This window comes from Triticum urartu, chromosome 2A (assembly GCF_056163025.1).
Source record: "Triticum urartu cultivar PI428250 chromosome 2A, HENAU_Tu73, whole genome shotgun sequence".
In the NCBI taxonomy this organism is placed as follows: Eukaryota; Viridiplantae; Streptophyta; class Magnoliopsida; order Poales; family Poaceae; genus Triticum; species Triticum urartu.
The window spans coordinates 737,443,638-737,463,384 of record NC_141874.1 but is presented as its reverse complement, the minus strand read 5'-3'; the positions used below and the strand labels follow the sequence as shown (position 1 = coordinate 737,463,384).

At 47.5% G+C, this 19,747-nt stretch overlaps 2 protein-coding genes and 2 pseudogenes across 2 annotated transcripts; 2 read left to right on the top strand and 2 right to left on the bottom strand.

Annotated features, from left to right (window-relative positions):
• Positions 1-2,343: 2,343 nt before the first annotated feature.
• LOC125529214 (mavicyanin pseudogene) lies at positions 2,344-3,026 on the top strand (annotated as a pseudogene).
• A 1,750-nt stretch (positions 3,027-4,776) lies between these two features.
• Positions 4,777-6,509, top strand: LOC125529213 (mavicyanin-like). Its single transcript, XM_087540345.1, has 2 exons — positions 4,777-4,961; positions 6,025-6,509. Exons 1-2 carry the CDS (start codon positions 4,849-4,851, stop codon positions 6,425-6,427), a joined length of 516 nt encoding a protein of 171 aa, XP_087396471.1. The 5' UTR covers positions 4,777-4,848; the 3' UTR covers positions 6,428-6,509.
• Positions 6,510-14,455: 7,946 nt separating this feature from the next.
• On the bottom strand, positions 14,456-15,166 carry LOC125529212 (mavicyanin pseudogene; annotated as a pseudogene).
• Positions 15,167-16,481: 1,315 nt separating this feature from the next.
• On the bottom strand, positions 16,482-17,206 carry LOC147987459 (uncharacterized). Its single transcript, XM_087542381.1, has one exon. The coding sequence runs from the start codon at positions 17,204-17,206 to the stop codon at positions 16,568-16,570; it is 639 nt and encodes a 212-aa protein (XP_087398507.1). The 3' UTR covers positions 16,482-16,567.
• Between the last annotated feature and the right edge of the window lie 2,541 nt (positions 17,207-19,747).

The window sequence follows — 19,747 nt, the reverse complement described above, 5'->3', positions numbered from 1 at the left end:
AAATTTCATAAATGTGTGATACAAAAGCATTACTTCTTGAGTTTAATGTCAGACTTCTCTGCCATAAATATATTCTGCTTTTAGGAGAGTTGTGATTTTTGTTTCTTGAAATTTAAAAGCTGCAATTTTAATTAGTTGTGAATTTGTGATCCAGCTGGAAATCAGGTGGTTGAAAGCTGACAATTTTAACAGAGGAAGTTAAAGGCTTTTTTTAGAGGGAGTTGAAATGCAGCTGGGCACTTGGATCTACGTCACAAGGTATGTGGATTGTGGTAGTCTACTTTATGTCTTGTAAACCACGTCAATACTGGAGGAAAAGGAAAGGAAACGCGTGAAAGGTCAGCAGGCCAACAACACAGCCCGGTCTTCAGATGTTCAGTCAATCGATGATTATCTTAGGCCAACTCCATCACGCGATCCTATCCTATCCGGCTCCATTCGTTTGGGGTAAAACGGACAAAGGAGGTGGCCCAACGTGCGACGGTCCGGACCCATCTTATCCATTTTGTGTCCGAGCTGACCCATTTCGAGCGCAAATTTGCGCCGGGTTTGGGTCGCGACGGACACCAAACGGACGCGCGTCTCGTCCGCGTCGGGGCCGCGTAGCAGGCGGCCACCTACCTTCCACCCGCCCACATCAATGCACATGAGCGGGCGGCCCCACCTGTCATCCACACGTCGAACGGTCGCCGTCCTTCTTTAAGTGGGAAGCGTGGACGGGTCGTCGTCCACACTGCCCCACGCCACCCCGCGGCCTCCTCGAAACCCGACAGCCCCAGTCCCAAAACCCTAACCAACACCTCGCCGGCTGGCCGCCCGCAGCAATGGGCCTCTGGAAGTCCGGCAGCAAAGGCAAGCACAACCGCGAGGCTGGTTCCTCGTCGGGACGCCGCCGCGGCTCGCCATCGCCACCACGCCGGGCCCCCGTGCCGCCCGCCTTCTCTATCGCGCCCACTTCCGCCGGCGACCGCGACCGGCATTACGTCCGCTCGTCGGTGTGCCGCCGTTATTAGGAGACGAGGACGCCGCTCCCCTGGAGCAACGTCCATCTCCCCAATAACTGGCATCTCTCCGCCGACTGGGTCCCGATCCCGCCGGTCCCGACGAGCGGCCGTGCGAGCGAGAAGGAGATCGAGCGCCGCCGCCGCCTCCTCCCCGACGACCTCTTCTACGACCCCAGGTACGCCCCCGACTCCGGGCTCTGGGACACCTGGTTTCGTGACGAGCACGACACCAGGCGCGCGACCTTCTTCGCCGGCACGTCGACGGGGCCGCGGCGGCCACGACAGGAGCGCGCAACGCCTGCTCCCTAGGAGCGCGGGCGTAGGCGGGTGCGCGGCGTCACGCCCACGTCGTCGCCTTCGCCGTCTCCATCGCCACCACCACCTCCTCGCATGACGGACGAGGAGGAGGCCCGTCTCATGGCACGTGTCATGGAGGACTCCATGTACACGCACGATGAGCGGCAATGGGAGGGCCTGGAGGAGATGACGGCCCGCTCCGCTGCCGGCGAGGTAGCCATCCCCGAGGAGGAGCCGGTGGCCGCGTTCCAGCAGCTGCTGGGCCAGGGGTGGGGCTGGTCCTGCACTGCTCCGGAGATGGCCGCCGGCATGGGCGTGAACTGGTGCCCCACTCCGCCGCGGTCACCGGAGCGGGAGGCGTCGCCACGGGAGGAGGTGGTGCAGGCATCTCCGGCCGTCCAGCCCGCCCCCGTCTATCACGCACCGCCGGCCCACCTGTGGACGCCGCCGGCCTACGTCGACCTCGTCAGCGACGACGTCGACACCGGCGGCCAGTGAAGACGACGACGGCCACGGCACCGACGGGCGGGGCAGGAGCGCGCGGGAGGCGTTATTTTATTTTATTTTTATATGTTAATTATGAAACTGGGCCTTTTAAGTGGCCGTGGAAACTGGGCCGTTTTGTGGCCGACCCCTATATATGTTTTATGTTTTTTTTAAATGCGTTTATTTACTTTTTTAGTTATTTCATTCTAGTTTTTTAATTTTTTTTATTCAGGTCCACCCCGGACACGATTTGGGGTGCGGCCGCGCGGTGGGCGCACGCACGACCCATCGGACAAAACCGGATACGGACGAACCCATCGGCGCCCTAAAGAGACAAAATCTAGCCAATCAAGACGTCCGTTTGGGGTCACGCGGTAGAGTTGGCCTTATATACTCCTACGTGTCTGAGTATGACCAAGTACGTACCAGCTGCATGCCTTCCTAGGCTTCCACCTACTACACACGTTTCTTCAACCCACCAGGGCATAGCCTGTAGTGTACTGGTGTATATATAGGACCCGACACAGCCACCATGGGAAGCAAACACAATCTCCGCTCAAAGACCAACACAACAACACCTCAACTATAATCTCCACTGCTATATCTCTTTGCAGTTCAAACCTCAATGGCTGCCATGAGAACCATTCTTCTCGCCGTTGCCGCGATGACCGTCCTGAGCACCGCATCTGCAGCAATCTACAACGTGGGCGAGCCGGGCGGCGCATGGGATTTCAGCACCAACTACGACACTTGGGCGTCCTCTAGGAACTTCCAAACTAGTGATCGGATCGTCTTCAAGTACTCCCCTCAGGCACACGACGTACTCGAGGTCAGCAAGGCAGACTACGACTCCTGCAGCACCGCCAGCCCCGTCACCACCCTCAACTTCGGGAATGATGTTGTCACCCTCACCGCCACCGGCACCCGCTACTTCATCTGCGGTTTCCCTGGCCATTGTGCGGGCGGCATGAAGGTCAAGATCGATGTCATGCCAGGCTCCTCCTCTTCGTCACCCGCCCCGGCCAGCAGTCCAAATGCAAGCAACGCTGCCCCACCAACACCTGTCTCCGCTGCAACCAATGTGGAGGCCATGGGGTTTGGCCTCGCTGTTTTGCTTGCCATTGCCGGTCTCATGGCTTGAGTGCATCTCGACAGTCGCACACACATGTGTACGTTATTGTATAGAGATGTACTTATTACTAGCAACTATCTGTGTGTATAGTCAAGTAGTTATGTGAATTTTACATGAGAACTAATTATATTGCAGCCTTTAATGATTTGTTTTACACCTTCATTTACACCTTTCAAGTTTCAGCGACAAAAAAAGTCACAACCTCCAACTTAAAAGGCCAACGATGAACAAATTCCAATATTCAAATCAAGAAGTAAAGCTTTCATACAGTATACAGTTAAGTTAACATGTTTTAAATTACATCCAGGCAAAAAACATGATAGGAATTGTAAAATGCATGTTGAGCCGTACAATTGACCCACGGTGCATCATCCTGGACTGCAGAATAACATCATCGAGTGAAATAATATACTATGCGATGTATTATTAAACTGAATTAAATTTTACAAATATCCGCCTTGTCTTGGCGGCAATATCTCTCCTACCATTTGGCATGACTAGTGAGCTATCTCAAAAATAATGAGCAATAGAATATCTCTCCTCACACGCAAACTTGTAATTAAAATTTCAGCACTTTACGGTGATTTGAGTAATTCATTCACATGGGGATCCTCTCCTTTGGTGATTGTTCATGGAAAACCTAGATATATCATGGCGACAAGGACTACTTTTGATACTAGTGTTGGAAACATACAATTAGCATATTTAAAACTGCTAAAATGTAGTTTTCAGCCTGCAATTCAACTAAATTTTATCTAAAATGAAAGGTCATATTTATCTTGGCAGCAACAGTAGAAATTTGTACTGGATCACAGGCTCTATATCATCTATATTCTCGAAAAAAATCGAAAATAAATTTTGAAGTGGCAAAAAAGGGAAAAAAATTGACACGCATGCAAAGATGTATTTTACGCATGTGTAAAATTTCATTACGAGATACTTTAACGTGTCATTTAAAAAGCAAACACATTGATTTTGAAAATACTCATCTTGCTATTAGAATCTGTCCACAATTTGAAACCGTCCGTAAAAGGTCTCTATATAGCAAAACGTATATATATTTCTTATCAAGCACGAGCAACTATTATTGACCATAGATATTATTATAGTTGACGGCGATCACTGTGCTTTTTTTGCACTCTTTTTTAGAAATTCAAGATTCTACACTGGTGTGTAGTGTCTGCGATCCAAATCAAGGCACGCAACTGGCCACCCGTACCATGCACCTGTGCAGAGTGTTCAGCTGCACCGGGCCTCCAAATCAGTAGGACCCCCAATTTTCTATGTAGAGTAGTACTAATGGCTAGTTTAGCTCTATTAACTTAGGTATATAGGATAACATTATGGTGACCAACTGTATCATTTGTACTTTTTGCGGGTGTACATGTAATTAAATCATTCCAACAACAAAATTTTAGGGTCTCTTTAATATGTCAAATCCACTAATAAAAAAAGCTTTGTCAAAATAATGCTTTGGACAATTGGATGTACGTCAGAAGCTATGTGGATCCCCTAAAAAAAGAAGCTATGTGGATCGTGATAGTCTACCTCATGTTCTTGTAGACCGCGTCGATACTGAAGAAAAATGAAAGGAACACGTGAAATGGTCAGCACGCCAACAGCACAGCCAGGTCTTCACATCCTCAGTCTATTTTGATCAAGTACGTACCAGCTGCATGCCTAGCTTGCTTGTGTTCCCACCTACACAAAATATTCAAAGTCCAAAATCCAGGTACACAAACTTCATTCTACACTCCCACCAACCGCACATGTTTCTCCATCACACCAGGTGTAGCCTGTATTGTTCTATATATAGGACCCGACGCTGCCTCCTAGGGAAGCAAACACATTCTCCGCTCAAGGATCGATACACACCTGCCTTACAAGTTATAATCTCCTCTGGTAGCTCTCTTTCTAGTTCCAACCGCAATGGCTGCCAGGAGAACCATTCTCCTCGCCGTGGCTGCGATGGCCGTCCTGAGCACCGCATCAGCGGCAATCTACAACGTGGGCGAGCCGAGCGGCGCATGGGACCTCAACACCAACTACTGCTGGAATTTAGTTTATTTTGGACAGCCCAATAACTATTTCAGAAATTCCTAATAAATCTTAGAGGCCCACTTAGCCCATTTGTGCAAGGCAAGGGATACTACTAAAGTTTAGTACCATATTGTTAGTTTAATGGGAGTTGGACATCCTTATAAGGGAGGTTCTTTCCCCACTTGTACGAGCATGAGAACAAGAGGGATATCCACGCGCGCTCCTCCTCCGCCGCCCGCCCCGCCACGCCTCGGCGCGCCGCGGGTTGCAGGAATGAGCCGAGCCGATACCTAAATTTTTGCCACGCATGACGGGTATACGAAAGGTCACGTGGGAGTTGAAACATTTTCTGTAGTGGACACTGAATTCGAACGGCGCGCCTCTTCGGCCGCTGCCTGTTCGCTTCGTCTCCCTTCATTACTTCACCTCCTGCCGCAGCCTCTTCGCGTCCTTCTCCTATGCCTATATAAGAGAGGTCGCTCCTCTCCAGAAAGACACAACAGAAACTCCTCTTCCTCTCGCCACAAAGTTTCGACCACTGCGCTGCTGCTATGTTCTTCCCCATCCCGTCTTGCGGCGTGCACCGCAGGTCGGGACAGTAGGCCTCCGAAACCGCACATTTTGAGTCCTGTACGGGAGAAGGGTGATAAGGTTTTTGGGGAGCGCTCAGCGCGACTACTGGCTGCTTCATCACGGACGATCCGGTCGCCGACGACTTCTTCCCCGACGTCCACGACCTCCTCGACGACATGGCAGGCGAGGACACCGACCCCAAGTCCAGCGCTTCTGCTGCTGCTGTCCCGTACGTGTTCTTGTCTTTCCTGTTAAAGGTTCTGCCGCAGTTCCTTGTTGTAGTCCTTGTCCTATACATGATAGGTTCTACTTCATATATACTACTTGCTATACTGTCTGCTTTAGATATAATAGGCTACGGTTCATATATGCAGCAGCTATTTACCTTCTCTCTGTCAGAACGCATGATTTGTTTTATCTCTACTATATTAGTCATGCTTTATCTAGTATTTCTGTTAATAAAATTATTTAATAAATTGCTCATATTTCCAACAACTACAACACTTGGGCGTCCTCTAGGAACTTCCAAACCAACGACCAGATCGTCTTCAAGTACTCCCCTCAGGCACACAACGTCCTCGAAGTCAGCAAGGCAGACTACGACTCTTGTAGCACCGCCAGCCCCGTCACCACCCTCAACTTCGGGAATGATGTTGTCACCCTCACCGCCACCAGCACCCGCTACTTCATCTGCGGTTTCCCTGGTCATTGTGCGGGCGGCATGAAGGTTAAGATTGATGTCATGCCTAGCTCCTCCTCTACGTCACCCGCCCCGGCCAGCGGCCCAAGTGCAACCAACGCGCCCCCGCCGACACCTGTCTCCACTACCACCAATGTGGAGGCCACCGGGTTTGGCCTCACCATTTTGCTTGCCGTTGTTGGCCTCATGGCTTGAGTGAATCTCCACATTCGCAGGTACATGTGTAATTTATGTTTAGTTAACAAATTATTACTAGCAATTATCTGTGTGTATAGCCAAGTAATTATGTGTATGTTGGACGTATTTGGGCTTTGCATTTTACTGATTCATTTGGGAGGATTAGTTGAAAATGATTCTTTTGGTCTTATGCAACATTTGTCCTGAAACACGTTCGTTCTAAACATAAGAGCCCAGACTTTCGTAACTTAAACTTGTATTACAGAAAGATATACACATAGATTAGACATGCAATTAGTCTTCCCTGATTGTAAATGAATTGTCCCAAAGAACCAGCTGCCACAAATGGTGAACAACAATTAGGATGGCCCCCGCCCCGAACATACTTGATCAAAATCGTCTGGCCAAAACATCATGTCCTTTGCTCGTGGAGTGCCATACATGTTCCTGTTTCTAGTGTTGCAAGGGACAGTCACCGTCGTCGAGGGAAAGAGAGCCATGGAAGTGGGTGATGGGTGCTTTTCAGGACCGAATTCTTCCTTGTTATGTTCTTCTAGATGGAGAACGATGACTATCGATGCTTTGACAGAACAAAATTTCCCCACTCCAAGCCCCATCGTTCAGAACTATAAAATATATGCGGCATTGGGTAAAAGTGATCCATCCCGAGATAGATAGGTCACGGCCCACGCGGTGCGGCGCAGCATTTCACCTCCAGATCTGCCACCTCCATTGGAACCGGATGCTGCTCCTCTTCCTCTTCCTTGCCCTGCTACTCCTCCTCCTCCGGCTCTAGCGAGTCCGGAGGCAGGCCAGCTACGATGTGGGCAGCATGCCTCGCCCAGATCTCCTCCTTGATCCAGAAGCGACGCTCCGGCGTGAGCATAGCATAGGTCGTCTTCTTTTATCGGGCCAGGGCGGACGACGAGGGAAGTGGGAGATGGACAAGGAGACAAATGTGCTCCGACTGGAACAACGGAGAGGGCATAAAAGGTTGTGGCTAGAGTTGGGGCGATTTGATAATTTGCCACCCCTTACTTCCCCCTTTCACAATTTGCCACCCATTGTCTCAATGACGGGCGGGCCCGGGCCCCACCTGTCATTCTCGGGGGGGGGGGGGGGGGGGCAAATTATGAAAGGGGGAGGTAAGGGGTGGCAAATTATCAAATTTGCCCTAGAGTTGGGGACGTCTGCCGGCTCAAATAGCCGGACTCTGGCCTCGGGCGCCGAGCCGAAGCGGCGCCACACGGCGGTCGCACCCTCACCGGAGGAAAAGCCCGTTGAGCTATTGGGTTTCGGGCGATTCCGTGTCGGACCCGGTCGTCAGTCCGGCATGGCGGATGCGCCCGGACGTTTCAGGCCTATTTGAGACACCCGTCTGGGTCAGGTTTTTTTTTTGACCGCTCACTGACCGGACCGTCCGCTCGGACATATGACCTCTCACTGGTCAGTTTAGAGTGTCCGGCTGTAGATGTTCTTACCTAGCATAAAGATGCTATGGGCATGTACGACAAATAGTCCAAATAGACCAGAGACTTCTGTCCATTCGTTGGTGCGCATGTCCCGTCTCCGTCTCCCGTGTACTTATCCTTCAAGAAAATTTTCTTCACAATAATCAAAAGTAGTCCTCATTGGCGCATTAATGGTATATCAATCTTTTTATTAGATAAAATTTATTTTAATATAATATATCATTCAATATTTGACCTGTTATTTTGCAATTCCAGATGATGCAATATCGGTTATTTTTCGGCTTAATCCACGGGCTGAAAGCTCTACTTCTTGGTTTTAACATTGAACTTTTACCTTTTCAGTTGAAATTTGTGACGTGGAATTTATAAATCAAACCTGACGATTTCAATAGAGGATGTTACAACTGTTTTTAGAGTAAGAGTTTATACGCGGCTTGACCTTTGGATCTACTTCTACAAGGTTTGTAAGTTAGGATAGTCAACTATGTCTCCTTGGAGCCTAGATTGACCGCGTCGATATTGAACCAGGAGCCAATGGCTGCTATGCTATGAGAACGCTTGAAAAGGTCTTAACATCTTCAGTCTATTTTATTATATATCTATCTAGGTGTTTGAGTATGACCAACTACGTACTACCTGCATGCCTAGCTCGTGTTCCCGCCTACTCTATATTCTACGCTTCACCTACCACACGCGTTTCTTCAACCTACATTGCCATGAGTTTGTATATATAGGACCCGGCACGACTCGTATCTTCTCTTTTCAAACATCTTCTTTAGTTAATTGTTGCTGTTACACAATGATGCAAGTACCCATCACTTCTCACCTTTTTGTGAATGACACTTGATTTTCTGACAATTATTCTTTACTAATTTTGTTTTTTTGCGGGTCTTTACTAATTTTGTTTGGTACAGAAACGGTTCATTAACTTGTATTAAGCGACATTTATGTGTCATGATACTTGCATCTGTTTGATTTTGGAGAATGGTGACAAAACAATTTAGTGATTGACTGTGGCTCTTGTTATCTATCTCCCATGCATGTGGCTCTTGTTATTGTTGATCAAGCAAAATGGGTATTGTAAGTTCAAGCTGATTGAAAGTTAATGTGGCTGGTTGTAAGTAATGATGAGTTTGGTTGAGTTGCTTTTCTATAAGTGCATGTCTGTACATTTCTTGGACTATTGTGAAATAAACCACTTTCTACAGTTTCCAAATGTTGATGTTATCTGCGCACACTAACTATGAACCCATGTGCAACATATTTCATATTGTTATCATTTTTGCAGGGAGCAAAATTTTGCATATAACTTAGAAGAATAATAGAATGAAACACATCTCTTCATCAGCCCACAAAGGGGTAAATATACAGAATACATGATAACAAACACAGCTATGTACGGGCATGCACAACGTGCACCAAGTCATGGGGCATGGCATGCGGTAGTGGATCAGGTACGAGACATGGGACTCGGTCCCTCTGTTATACAAGCAACGGGCATCTTCCAACAGCCCCCCGCAATCGCAACGGGATTGTCGAGGACGTTGAGGATGGACCGGAAGTCGAGGAAGATGGTCGTCGGGAGCCCCTTCGTGAAGATGTCGGCGAACTGTGACGTAGAGGGCACGTGGAGGACCCGAACGTAGCCGAAGGAGACACGCTCGCGAACGAAGTGAAGGTCGATCTCGATGTGCTTCGTCCATTGGTGCTGCACAGGGTTGGTGGAGAGGTACATCGCGCTCACATTGTCGCAGTAGACAACCGTCTCTACGGACGGGGGCCGCTGGAGCTCTTGGAGTAGCTGCCGGAGCCAACACGCCTCAGCCACGGCGTTGGCGACGGCCCTGTACTCCGCCTCAGCGCTGGAGCGCGAGACGGTCGGCTGGCGCTTCGAGGACCACGAGACGAGGTTGTCGCCGACGTAGATACAGAAGCTTGACGTAGACTTGCGTGTGTCGGGACAGCTGGCCCAGTCAGCATCCGAGTACGCAATCAACCCGTGGTCTGAGGAGCGCCAAAGATGAAGGCCGGGCTGCGAGGTGCCGCAGATATATCGTAGGATCCGCTTGAGGATGGTGCAGTGTGGCTCTCGCAGGTCATGCATGAATAGACAGACGTGCTGAACAGCGTAGGCGATGTCCGGACGAGTGAGGGTGAGGTATTGGAGAGCTCCGGCTAAGCTACGATAGTGAGACGGGTCAGAGACGGGAGGTCCGTCAGAAGCTGAGAGCTTGGAGCGAGTGTCAATGGGTGTGGTGGCGGGTTTGCAGTTGCTCATGTGGGCGCGCTCAAGAACCTCTAAGGCGCACTGGTGCTGTGAGAGAAACAACCCGTGTGTACTGCGAGTGACATTGATGCCTAAGAAGTTGTGGAGCTCGCTGAGATCAGTCATAGAAAACTCGCGATGGAGCTGTGCGATAATGTGGCGGAGTAGTGCAGCGGTACTAGCTGTCAAAATGATATCATCGACGTACAGGAGAAGGTAGGCAATGGCACCATCGCGATGAAGGATGAACAGGGATGTGTCGCTTTTGGAAGCAGGAAAGCCGAGGCGGGCGAGGTAGGTGGTGAAGCGGAGGAACCAAGCGCGCGGGGCCTGTTTATGCCCGTAAAGCGAGGGATGTAGCTGACAAACGTGGGGTGGTCGAGAGGCGTCAACGAAGCCGGACAACTGCTGGCTATAGACGACGGTGTCGAGGTGGTCGTGGAGAAAAGCATCCTTCACGTGCAGCTGATGGATGGGCTAGAGGAGACGGCGAGGCTGAGGACGACGCTGATAATCGCCGACTTGACGACAGGACTGAAGGTCTCCGTGAAGTCGACACCGGGCTGCTGCATGAAGCCATGCAGAACCCAGCAAGCCTTGTACCATGTGAGAGAGCCGTCGGGGTTCAACTTATGCCTGAAGATCCACTTGCCCGTCACCAGATTGATACCTGCAGGGGGGACACCAACGACCATGTATTGTTCTGTAACAAAGCAGTATATTCCTCGAGCATAGTGTTGTATCAATTTGGATCCTTAAGTGCCTGTTTGTAGGAAGAGGGGATTGGAGAGACGGGGCCATTGGTAACGGAGAGGCTAAAAAGGCTTTTAGGCTGAAGGAATCCGCTTTTGGCACGAGTGTGCATGTGGTGAAGATTTTTTGGTGGGACCGCTGGAACCACATGAGGTGGCAGAGGGCGGCCAGGTGGCGAGGGGGGTGCGTCGGGGTCAGGTGCAGTGGGCGAGGCCAAGCAGACGCACGAGAGGGGCGGCGTCGATTGGTTGGGCACGGAAGTCGGGTGGTGGTGGTGGTTGGGTGTGGCGCGGCGGTAGTGGGCGGGCTAGGTGGAGATCGGGCGGGTGAGCACGAGGAGGGCGCAGAGGGGCCCGGGGTAGGTGCGTCGGCTGTGGAGGTTATTGGTGGAGCGTATCGAGAGGTAGATACAGCCGAGCTGTCGTACGAGGTAGTTGTGGGAGGGTGGGTTGGAGTGCATGGCGCGGATTGGCTGCATGGCATAGGGAGTGCAGCGGGATTGTCTTGTGGCCGAGCGTGGGGAGGCATGCATGTGTGCGTGTGTGAAGGGAAATCCATTTTCATCAACTATTACATCGCGCGAGGTGATGACTTTGTTCATCATTTTCAAAAAAAAGTTCTCAATTTTATTAAAAAATCATGAATTTAAAGATTTTCGCCAGTTTAAAAATAAGATTAAAAATGAAAATAGTAAAATAGAAAACAAAATAAAAAACAAAAGGAAAAGAAAACAGAAAAAGGATCAAAGAAGAAAATGAAAAATGTAGAAGAAAGGTAAAACCGAAAGAAAAAATATATATAAAAAACAGAAAAACCCGGTTCAGGGAGGGATATAGAACCTTCCCAAAACCGGTTGGGGGTGAAATCCCGAAATCGGCCGGCCCATAGAAGCAGCAGCACGTGAGAGGGGGGGGGGGGGGGGGTGCGAACATTAAGTGGTGATTGTCATCAAGAAGTTAGTGCAAGTGCAAGATGGATGTACACACAACAAGACATTAATACGAGGATGGTCATCAAGAAGATTACAAGTACCATATGTCGATATGACATCACCCCTCTCTCTGTAACTAGTTTCTTTTAGTCACACACCCCAAAGAATATATAAAACGAAAAAACGGGAGGAAGGCAGCGGTCTCTAGCTAGCTAGCAAGCCTATGTAATAGTCATCCTTCGAATTATTCATACCGAATACAAGATTGAACCGACCCATTATAATGGAATGAATGCATGACATTTTATTACACTTTGCTCTCGAATTAAACACACCCCAACAGGCTAATATAGTCCTTTGGTGACCTAGGCCTGTGAATCTGTGTCTAGTGTGCCACGCCACTGCCCTTGTGTCACGGTCAGATGACTCCACGGTGTTCACTTTCAAACTAGTGTTTTCCCTTTTTAGAAAGTATATGCTACAAGTAAAAGTTCTCTTTTTGGTGACTTTCACAAAGTATATTATCTACTTTGAGAAATATAACAAGCCCAAGTAATTTTTATGGGATTTAAAACTTCCAATTTTCCAAACTTTTGGAAGTTTGAACTATGGCTAAATTTTTTAAAAATCCAACTTAAACAAATTGCATGCCCAGAAAATTTCCATTTCTATGAAAATTTGAAAATTTTGTAAACTTTGGACTTCAACAAATTTTGGAATTTCAGAAAACTCAAAATTCACTGGAGAGAGAAGACTAATAGAATGTCACCCGGCAGACCTTCATATTATACACACACTGTTTTTACAACAGTGGTGCTGCCCAAGCGTGATCACACGGCAATGAGTCAATTCATTAACTGATTGCTAGCAACACACAGATGTGTGACTTCTAATCCTTATTGTTTCTTGATAGACAACGAAATAGATCATCAGTCATAGGTAAAATCAAATTAAGATACCCCAGAAAAAATTAAGATTATTCGTTGCTTCAATATGAACTGAGAAAAAAATGTATTGCATTTGACATTTTTTTGGGCTTATTTACTATCTACTATCTACTACTCCCTCCGGGTACAGACAAGAATTTTGGGACGGAAGGACTATACTACTTTTAAAAGCATGAGCTTGGTGAATCCAGATGATCCGAGCAATCGAGCAACCTATATGCAACGTCACACGCTGCTTCACCGATGTATCATCACGTCATGAATAATTTGGAAACATGTTAATTGCATTGATCGTAATTTGTAAAAGGACATTAGTTACATTAAAAAGAATTAATCTTCCCTGACTTAATCAACCAAAACGCACCTTCCCTGACTTAATCATAGTACATGTCGCACAACAGAGGAGCTGACTCAGTTACAAACCATGCTACGCAACAAATATTTAGGCCAAAAAGTGGTGTCTCAGGCATATTGGAAACCTGAAGGCTCTCATTTTTGGTCTGGTCTAATGACGGCAAAGAAATATCTCTTTTGCTTTTGGGTCTTTCGTGATAAAGGACAGGTCAGAGATTCGTTTCTAGGAAGACATCTGGCTAGGCATGCCAGTCTTCGAGAACAATATCCAGCCTTATACATCATTACTTGCGAGAAGAATAATACTATTGTGCAGGTGCTCAGTTCATCCCCGCCGAATATTTCGTTCAAGCGGGATTTGATTGGGCCTCGCCTTACGTCATGGCATAATCTATTGTCCAAGCTGGATTCGATTAATCTGACACAAGGTCGGGATGTGTTTCGCTGGAACTTTACTACATCAGGGTCTTTCACAATAGAGTCCATGTACCTTGCACTCACGCATTCTGAGGTACTAGTGAATAATAATAAGAAACTATGGAAGTAGAAGATTCCATTAAAGGTCAAAATCTTCACATGGTATCTTTGTAGGGGGTTGTGCTAACCAAAGACAACCTCACACGGCGCAACTGGCAAGGGAGTAAGAAGTGTTGTTTTTGTACTCATGACGAGACAATCAAACACCTCTTTTTTCAATGCAAGTTTGCACGTTCTACGTGGCCAGTCATCCAAATGGCGTCAAATTTGTATCCGTCCACAAGTGTTGCCAATATTTTTGATCATTGGTTGGACGGTATTCTAAATAGGTTTAAAATGCTAATAAGGATGGGAGCGCATGCCTTAATGTGGTCGCTATGGCTATGTAGAAATGATTTGGTTTTTAATGACAAAAATGCTTCTCCTCTACAGGTTCTTTTTCGGTGTACGCACTCGCTTTGTACGTGGTCTACACTAAAGCAAGCGGAGTACTAACCGCTGTTCATGGCGGTGTGTTCGCGATTGGAGCAGGTGGCTATGGAGGTTTTTTTCCAACATGGGTGGCAGTATAACCTCTGGATTGACCCGCCATCGCTTTCGACATAGGCATATATAGTGTCGGTCTATAGGACTCTACTGTTGCCGTTTTGTCGATTTTATTTCTTTTCTTTCTGTCAAACTTTTTAGAATGGGCTGTGTGCATCTTGGTTATGCAGAGGTCGGATGTCACTCATAATGCTTTGTATCCGCTTCATACTACATTTTTGAGATAATAAAACACCCTTTGTCAAAAAACAGAGGAGCTGACACACTCGGCTCTTCATTCTCAACAAAAATGAATTAAAAGAAACTCAAAGTCGTGTATCCAATTAATTGAATATAGACACATATATTCACTAGGAATGATTATTTGACTTTACATAAATTAGGTATGTGCGTGGGGCTATACAGATGTACTCAAGCCATGAAACCGATAAAGGCAAGCAGGATGGCGAGGCCAAACCCCGTGGCCTTCACGGAGGTGGCGGTAGAGACAGGCATGGTTGGAGGAGCGTTGCTTGCATTGGGGCCACTAGCCGGGGCGGGTGATGGTGAGGAGGAGCTAGGCACGACGTCGATCTTGATCTTCATGCCACCAGTGCAGTGGCCAGGGAACCCACAAATGAAGTAGCGGGTGCCAGCGGCGGTGAGGGTGACGATGTCGTTCCCGGAGTTGAGGGTCGCAATAGGGTTGACGATGCTGCAAGAGTCGTAGTCGGCCTTGCTAACTTCAAGGACGTCGTGCGCCTGAGGGGAGTACTTGAAGACGATCTGGTCGCTGAGTTGGAACTTCCTGGAGAATGCCCAGGTGCTGTAGTTGGTGGTAAGGTCCCACGCGCCGCCCGGTTCGCCAACATTGTAGACTGCTGCCGACGCGGTGCTTAGGACGGCCATCGCGGCAATGATGAGGAGGCTGAGTCTCATGGCAGCAATTGCAGTTGAAACTTGAAGGAAGGCAACGAGAGCCAGCAGAGGAGGTATAAGCCGGGTGCTGTGTTGATCCTCAAGCTGAGATTGTGTTGCTTGACTTGCTTCCGTAAGTGCTTGTGTTGGGTATATATACAGTACATGCTATGCCCAGGTCGGTTGATGAAACGTGTGTGGTAGGTGGAAATATGCCCAGACTTTGAATGTTCTACGTGGGAACACAAGCTAGGCAGCTGGTATGTACTTGGTCATACTGAACATCTGAAGACCGGGCTGTGTTGTTTGGCCCGGTCACCTTTTCACGCGTCCTCGTGGAGCCATTGCCGATCGTCTGCTCCAATATCGACGCGGTCTACTCTACAAGACGTAGAACATCTTTTCCCTAAAAAAAAAGAAGACGTAGACCATCTTCACAATTCACAAGTCTTCTAGAAGTAGATCGAATGATACAGCCGCATTTCAACTCCTAATTCTCCTCTCTAAGTAAATAAAAAACTTTCTCCTCTAAAATTGCAAGCTTCCAATTGGCTGAATCCCATGGCACAACTAAATAATATGCCAGCTTTCAAGTTTCAAAAATAAAAGTTACAGTTTTCATCTTATTGCACAGAGGTCCAACATTTAATTCAAGAAGTATAGCTTTCATTACATAACAAAAAGTTTTTCTTTGATATGACAGTTAGCTTGATTAAAATTGGTAAAATGAAGCCTTCAGCCTATGAATTAAGCAGAAAAATGACCCACATTACATCATCGTGGATGTATTGCAAAATAACAATGCGTAAAATAATTATTGAGTGACATATTATATTAAATTCAAGTAAATTTCAAAAAAATTAAAGGACTTTCACGACAATGGCAGAAATATGTTTTGGTGTTCAGTCCATGTAGCCTGTTTTGACGAAATCTACTTATTATGAAGTGTCAAGAACTTCTCAAAACAATTTCACATACACATGCGGGGGCACACACACATAGATGTATTTTATGAATGTGTAAAATTTAATTATGGGACACTTTAACATGTCATCTATAACAAAACACATACTTAAATGGATTTGAAAATTAGCAAATAGTACGTTCACTACACTTCTTCCTGTTAAAACTTGTCCACATTTTCAACTAAAAAATCACTCTACATATTTTCAAAAAATTAGTCATCCTAGACTTAGGAAAACACATTAATGTCTTAATGGTTGTGGCTAGATCTGAGCCGATTGAGACTAATCAAGTCCTAGTCAAGAGATGAACCACGTTTATATACAGATAACATTAAAAAAAAGAAAACAAAAACGAAAAATTCACCCAAATGTCTACATAAAATCGCATGGATGATATAGTATCGACTGAGACTGAGATTTAATGATATCATTTCTGAATATATTTCTTATCAATTATGAGCAACTATTACTGACCAGAGCTATTATTTTACAGTTAACCATCAAAATTGTATTCTCAACTCAAATAAAATAATAAAACATCATTGTATTCTCAACAGGCCTTGGGGGGCGGTCTTGGATATGTGAGCTTGGTGGTCACCTCCACGTCCCTGGACAGCGTGCACCGGACGGTGAAGGAATCGTCGTCGCGGACGCACGTCGACTCATCCAGGTCCCTCCTCGCGACGAACCGGACGTAGCCCTTGCTGCGGTTGTGGTGATGCAGCGTCTGCTCCGACCTGGCCGTGTTGTTGTCCAAGACGGCGCGCTCCCCGTCCTTGTCCAGGATCTCTATGAAGATCGTCCGGGCGGCCCTACCGAGTAAGAACGAGTCCCAGTGGTCTTCCATGGTGACGAGAACAGCGACGAAGCCTGCCGACTCCTCGTCGAAGCCCGCGGGGTACACCTTGAGGCGGTAGGCGCGGTCGCCGAGGCGGAACCTGTCGAACTCAAGCACGGAGCCGACGAGCTTCCGCGCACATTGCGAGTAGCCGGCGACGGTGAAGACACGAGTCGTGGCCTCTGTCTTCAACACGGTGCACGACGACGGCAGGTTTGACCCCGAGTGGCTGCTGAGGGTGAAACGAGGCATTGTGCTGTGCGTGCTCGGGACGGCGACGTACTTCTCAACGCTAGCTATATATGGAGGGGCGCAAATCACTTGCCTTGATTTTGCCCTCACCGCGTTCATGGATCTACCGGGAGGCTTTTTTTGGCTTTCCATACAGTGCTTTGTGGTCTGGTATCAAAATCCAATCATTCCATCTATCGGCCAGGAATAAATATATGGCAACCCGATGATTTACATAGAAATCAAAAACGAAGATCGACTCAATCGATGATAATACCACACACCATACTAGTCAAAAGCCGAATGTCCATGTGTTGCCACATAATAATAAAAAACATAGAAACATTGATCAAATTATTCTTTTAATTCGGAAATATGTGTTAAGCAAGGTAGGCATCTGATTTCCATCATACATCGACAAATAAAGACTCTCTTCCACTTGTTTTCTTCTCGGTAGTCATTGTGTCTCCTTGACCAACCAAATCGTTCGCTAATTGGATATATGTCGTCAACGATTAAGTAGTATTAATATTACTCAACTTCACGCATCCATGGGTGCCACTATTATAAGGTACACAAAGCTTGACAATTCCTCAGACTTATAGTGCGCCTCTTAATTTCAGCAATAATAGCACAAGAAGATATATCCAATTTGTGAGATTGTTCTTCATCGATAGCATGGATGTTTCATTCTCCATAGCAATAATCAGCCTGACAATGACACTGCAAATGGTTCAAGTCCGTGTCAAATATTAAGCCGAAGCTATTAACTGCGGCAATTTTTCAACCAACACATCACCCTTGGTAAGTGTATAGTGCACCATGGCTTGTACCGCACCTGAATTCGGCTTGTACATACAAATATTTTTTTAAAAACTGAGAAAAAGTCTACAAATGGGCACAACATGAACCGATAATTTCCACAAAAATCAAGTACCTTTTGTATCTCAACTAATGTCAATTACTTTTTGAATCTCAACAGATGTGCACTAAGTGGATATCTCTATCCATGTAGAACCATTTATGTGATCAATCTTACTGAAACTACAAAAAGTATGCAAAAGATAACACGTTATATCAGTGAACACCGGAAGATTGCATTCTTAAGTAAATGAATTTTAAGAAATTCATAAGCTCACCTGGTCTCTCGCCAACCAAGTTAACTTCCTGACAGTCTCATCCCCTTCCAAGCGAGGGCCAGCACGCCCTTGCAAGCATCCGCACTGGAGTGTCCGACCATCCTGCGTTTCATTGGATCGAGCCCCTGGCAACCACCAGTATCGTGACTTCAGGGAGAGATAGGAGACGATGGTGCGGCGCCAGATCGGGAAGAGATGGGAAACGGGGCGGCGGTGCCGGGAGAGCTCCATGAACGGGATATGAGCCCACCGTCGCCGCAGCCACCGTGGACTGCCCTCGGATACGCCAACCCCGGCGCCGGGGGTGGCCCCTCCCCGTCGCTGATGTCGCGGCCCAGCCGTCCGCCCCTAGCCCGGATTCCCGTCCTCGCACTCCTGAACATCGTCTCGATACCCGCACTGCTCCAGCATGGTCTCGAGCGTCCTCTGTCGTAGCTGCAGCTCTAGGGCCTCTGAGGCCGCCCTTCGCCTATTCGCCGACGACATGGAGGCCGCAGGCTCCATCGAGAACCCTAGGCGCACGCGATGGGTGGCGGCCGGCCGGCTTCGCTTCGCGGCTGGGGAGGAAGAGGGACATAGGTTCGTAGGTTTCAGTCACGCTGGTTTTTCTTGCTTGTTTCTTTTGTGCGTGCAGAATCGTGGGGAATCCTCGGGGATTGTGCGATCGAGGTTTGGGAGTAGGAAGCGAAGATACCACCTACCAACTGAGTAGAGATCAGAAAAGGTAAGAATCAATGTGTTAGGAAAGTTAGGATTTGAATTGATTTCCATGAAAATGGGTTTTATTGTTTGTAACGTGATATCAATACCTGCCCGTTTGTGACATGCCTACCAACTGAGTAGAGATTAGAAAAGGTAAGAATCAATGTGTTAGGAAATTAGGATTTGTATTGATTTCCATGAAAATGGGTTTTATTGTTTGTAACGTGATATCAATACCTGCCCGTTTGTGACATGTATAGTTAGGAAAGTTTGCAAATGTTAAGAAAGTTTTTAATGGGAGAGTAAAAAAAATCACCGTGAGGATATAATAATGGAAGGTGAGACAAAAATAAACCAGACGAAAAAAAAACGACGAAAAAAATCTATGAAGGTTAACCTACAAAACAAAACCGGACGAAAGTGGTGGAACGAAAATTGACCGGAGGAGACTACCAACTGCTCCATTAGGAGTAGAGATTAATCTACGAAAAAACCGGACAAAGGTGGTGGGACGAAAATTGACCGAAGGAGACTACCAACTGCTCCATTAGAAGTAGAGATACGTCCCCGGCAAGTTTATAATATGCGGCCGAGAGAGATGAGGAGCCCATCAAATATATAGGGTGGTAATTATATTAGTACCGATCTCCAACAGCAGCCGAGATCGATGGGTGCCAACCCTAGCCACGCTGCGCCGGCAGCGCCGTCGCTGCCGGTGAGGTGCGGCCTGTTCGAGACGATAGATTCCGTGACGTATCTCTTCACGGTGCCCGAGTACTCCAGGTGGGCGCGGACGCCGGCCCGCACGGCGCTCAACTTC

Excerpts from the sequence above, each read along its gene's own strand:
- LOC125529213 (XM_087540345.1), top strand. The coding sequence starts at position 4,849 with ATGGCTGCCAGGAGAACCATTCTCCTCGCCGTGGCTGCGATGGCCGTC. Across the intron at positions 4,962-6,024 it reads GGCGCATGGGACCTCAACAC|CAACTACAACACTTGGGCGT; the intron begins CAACTACTGCTG and ends TCATATTTCCAA.
- LOC147987459 (XM_087542381.1), bottom strand. The coding sequence starts at position 17,206 with ATGAACGCGGTGAGGGCAAAATCAAGGCAAGTGATTTGCGCCCCTCCA.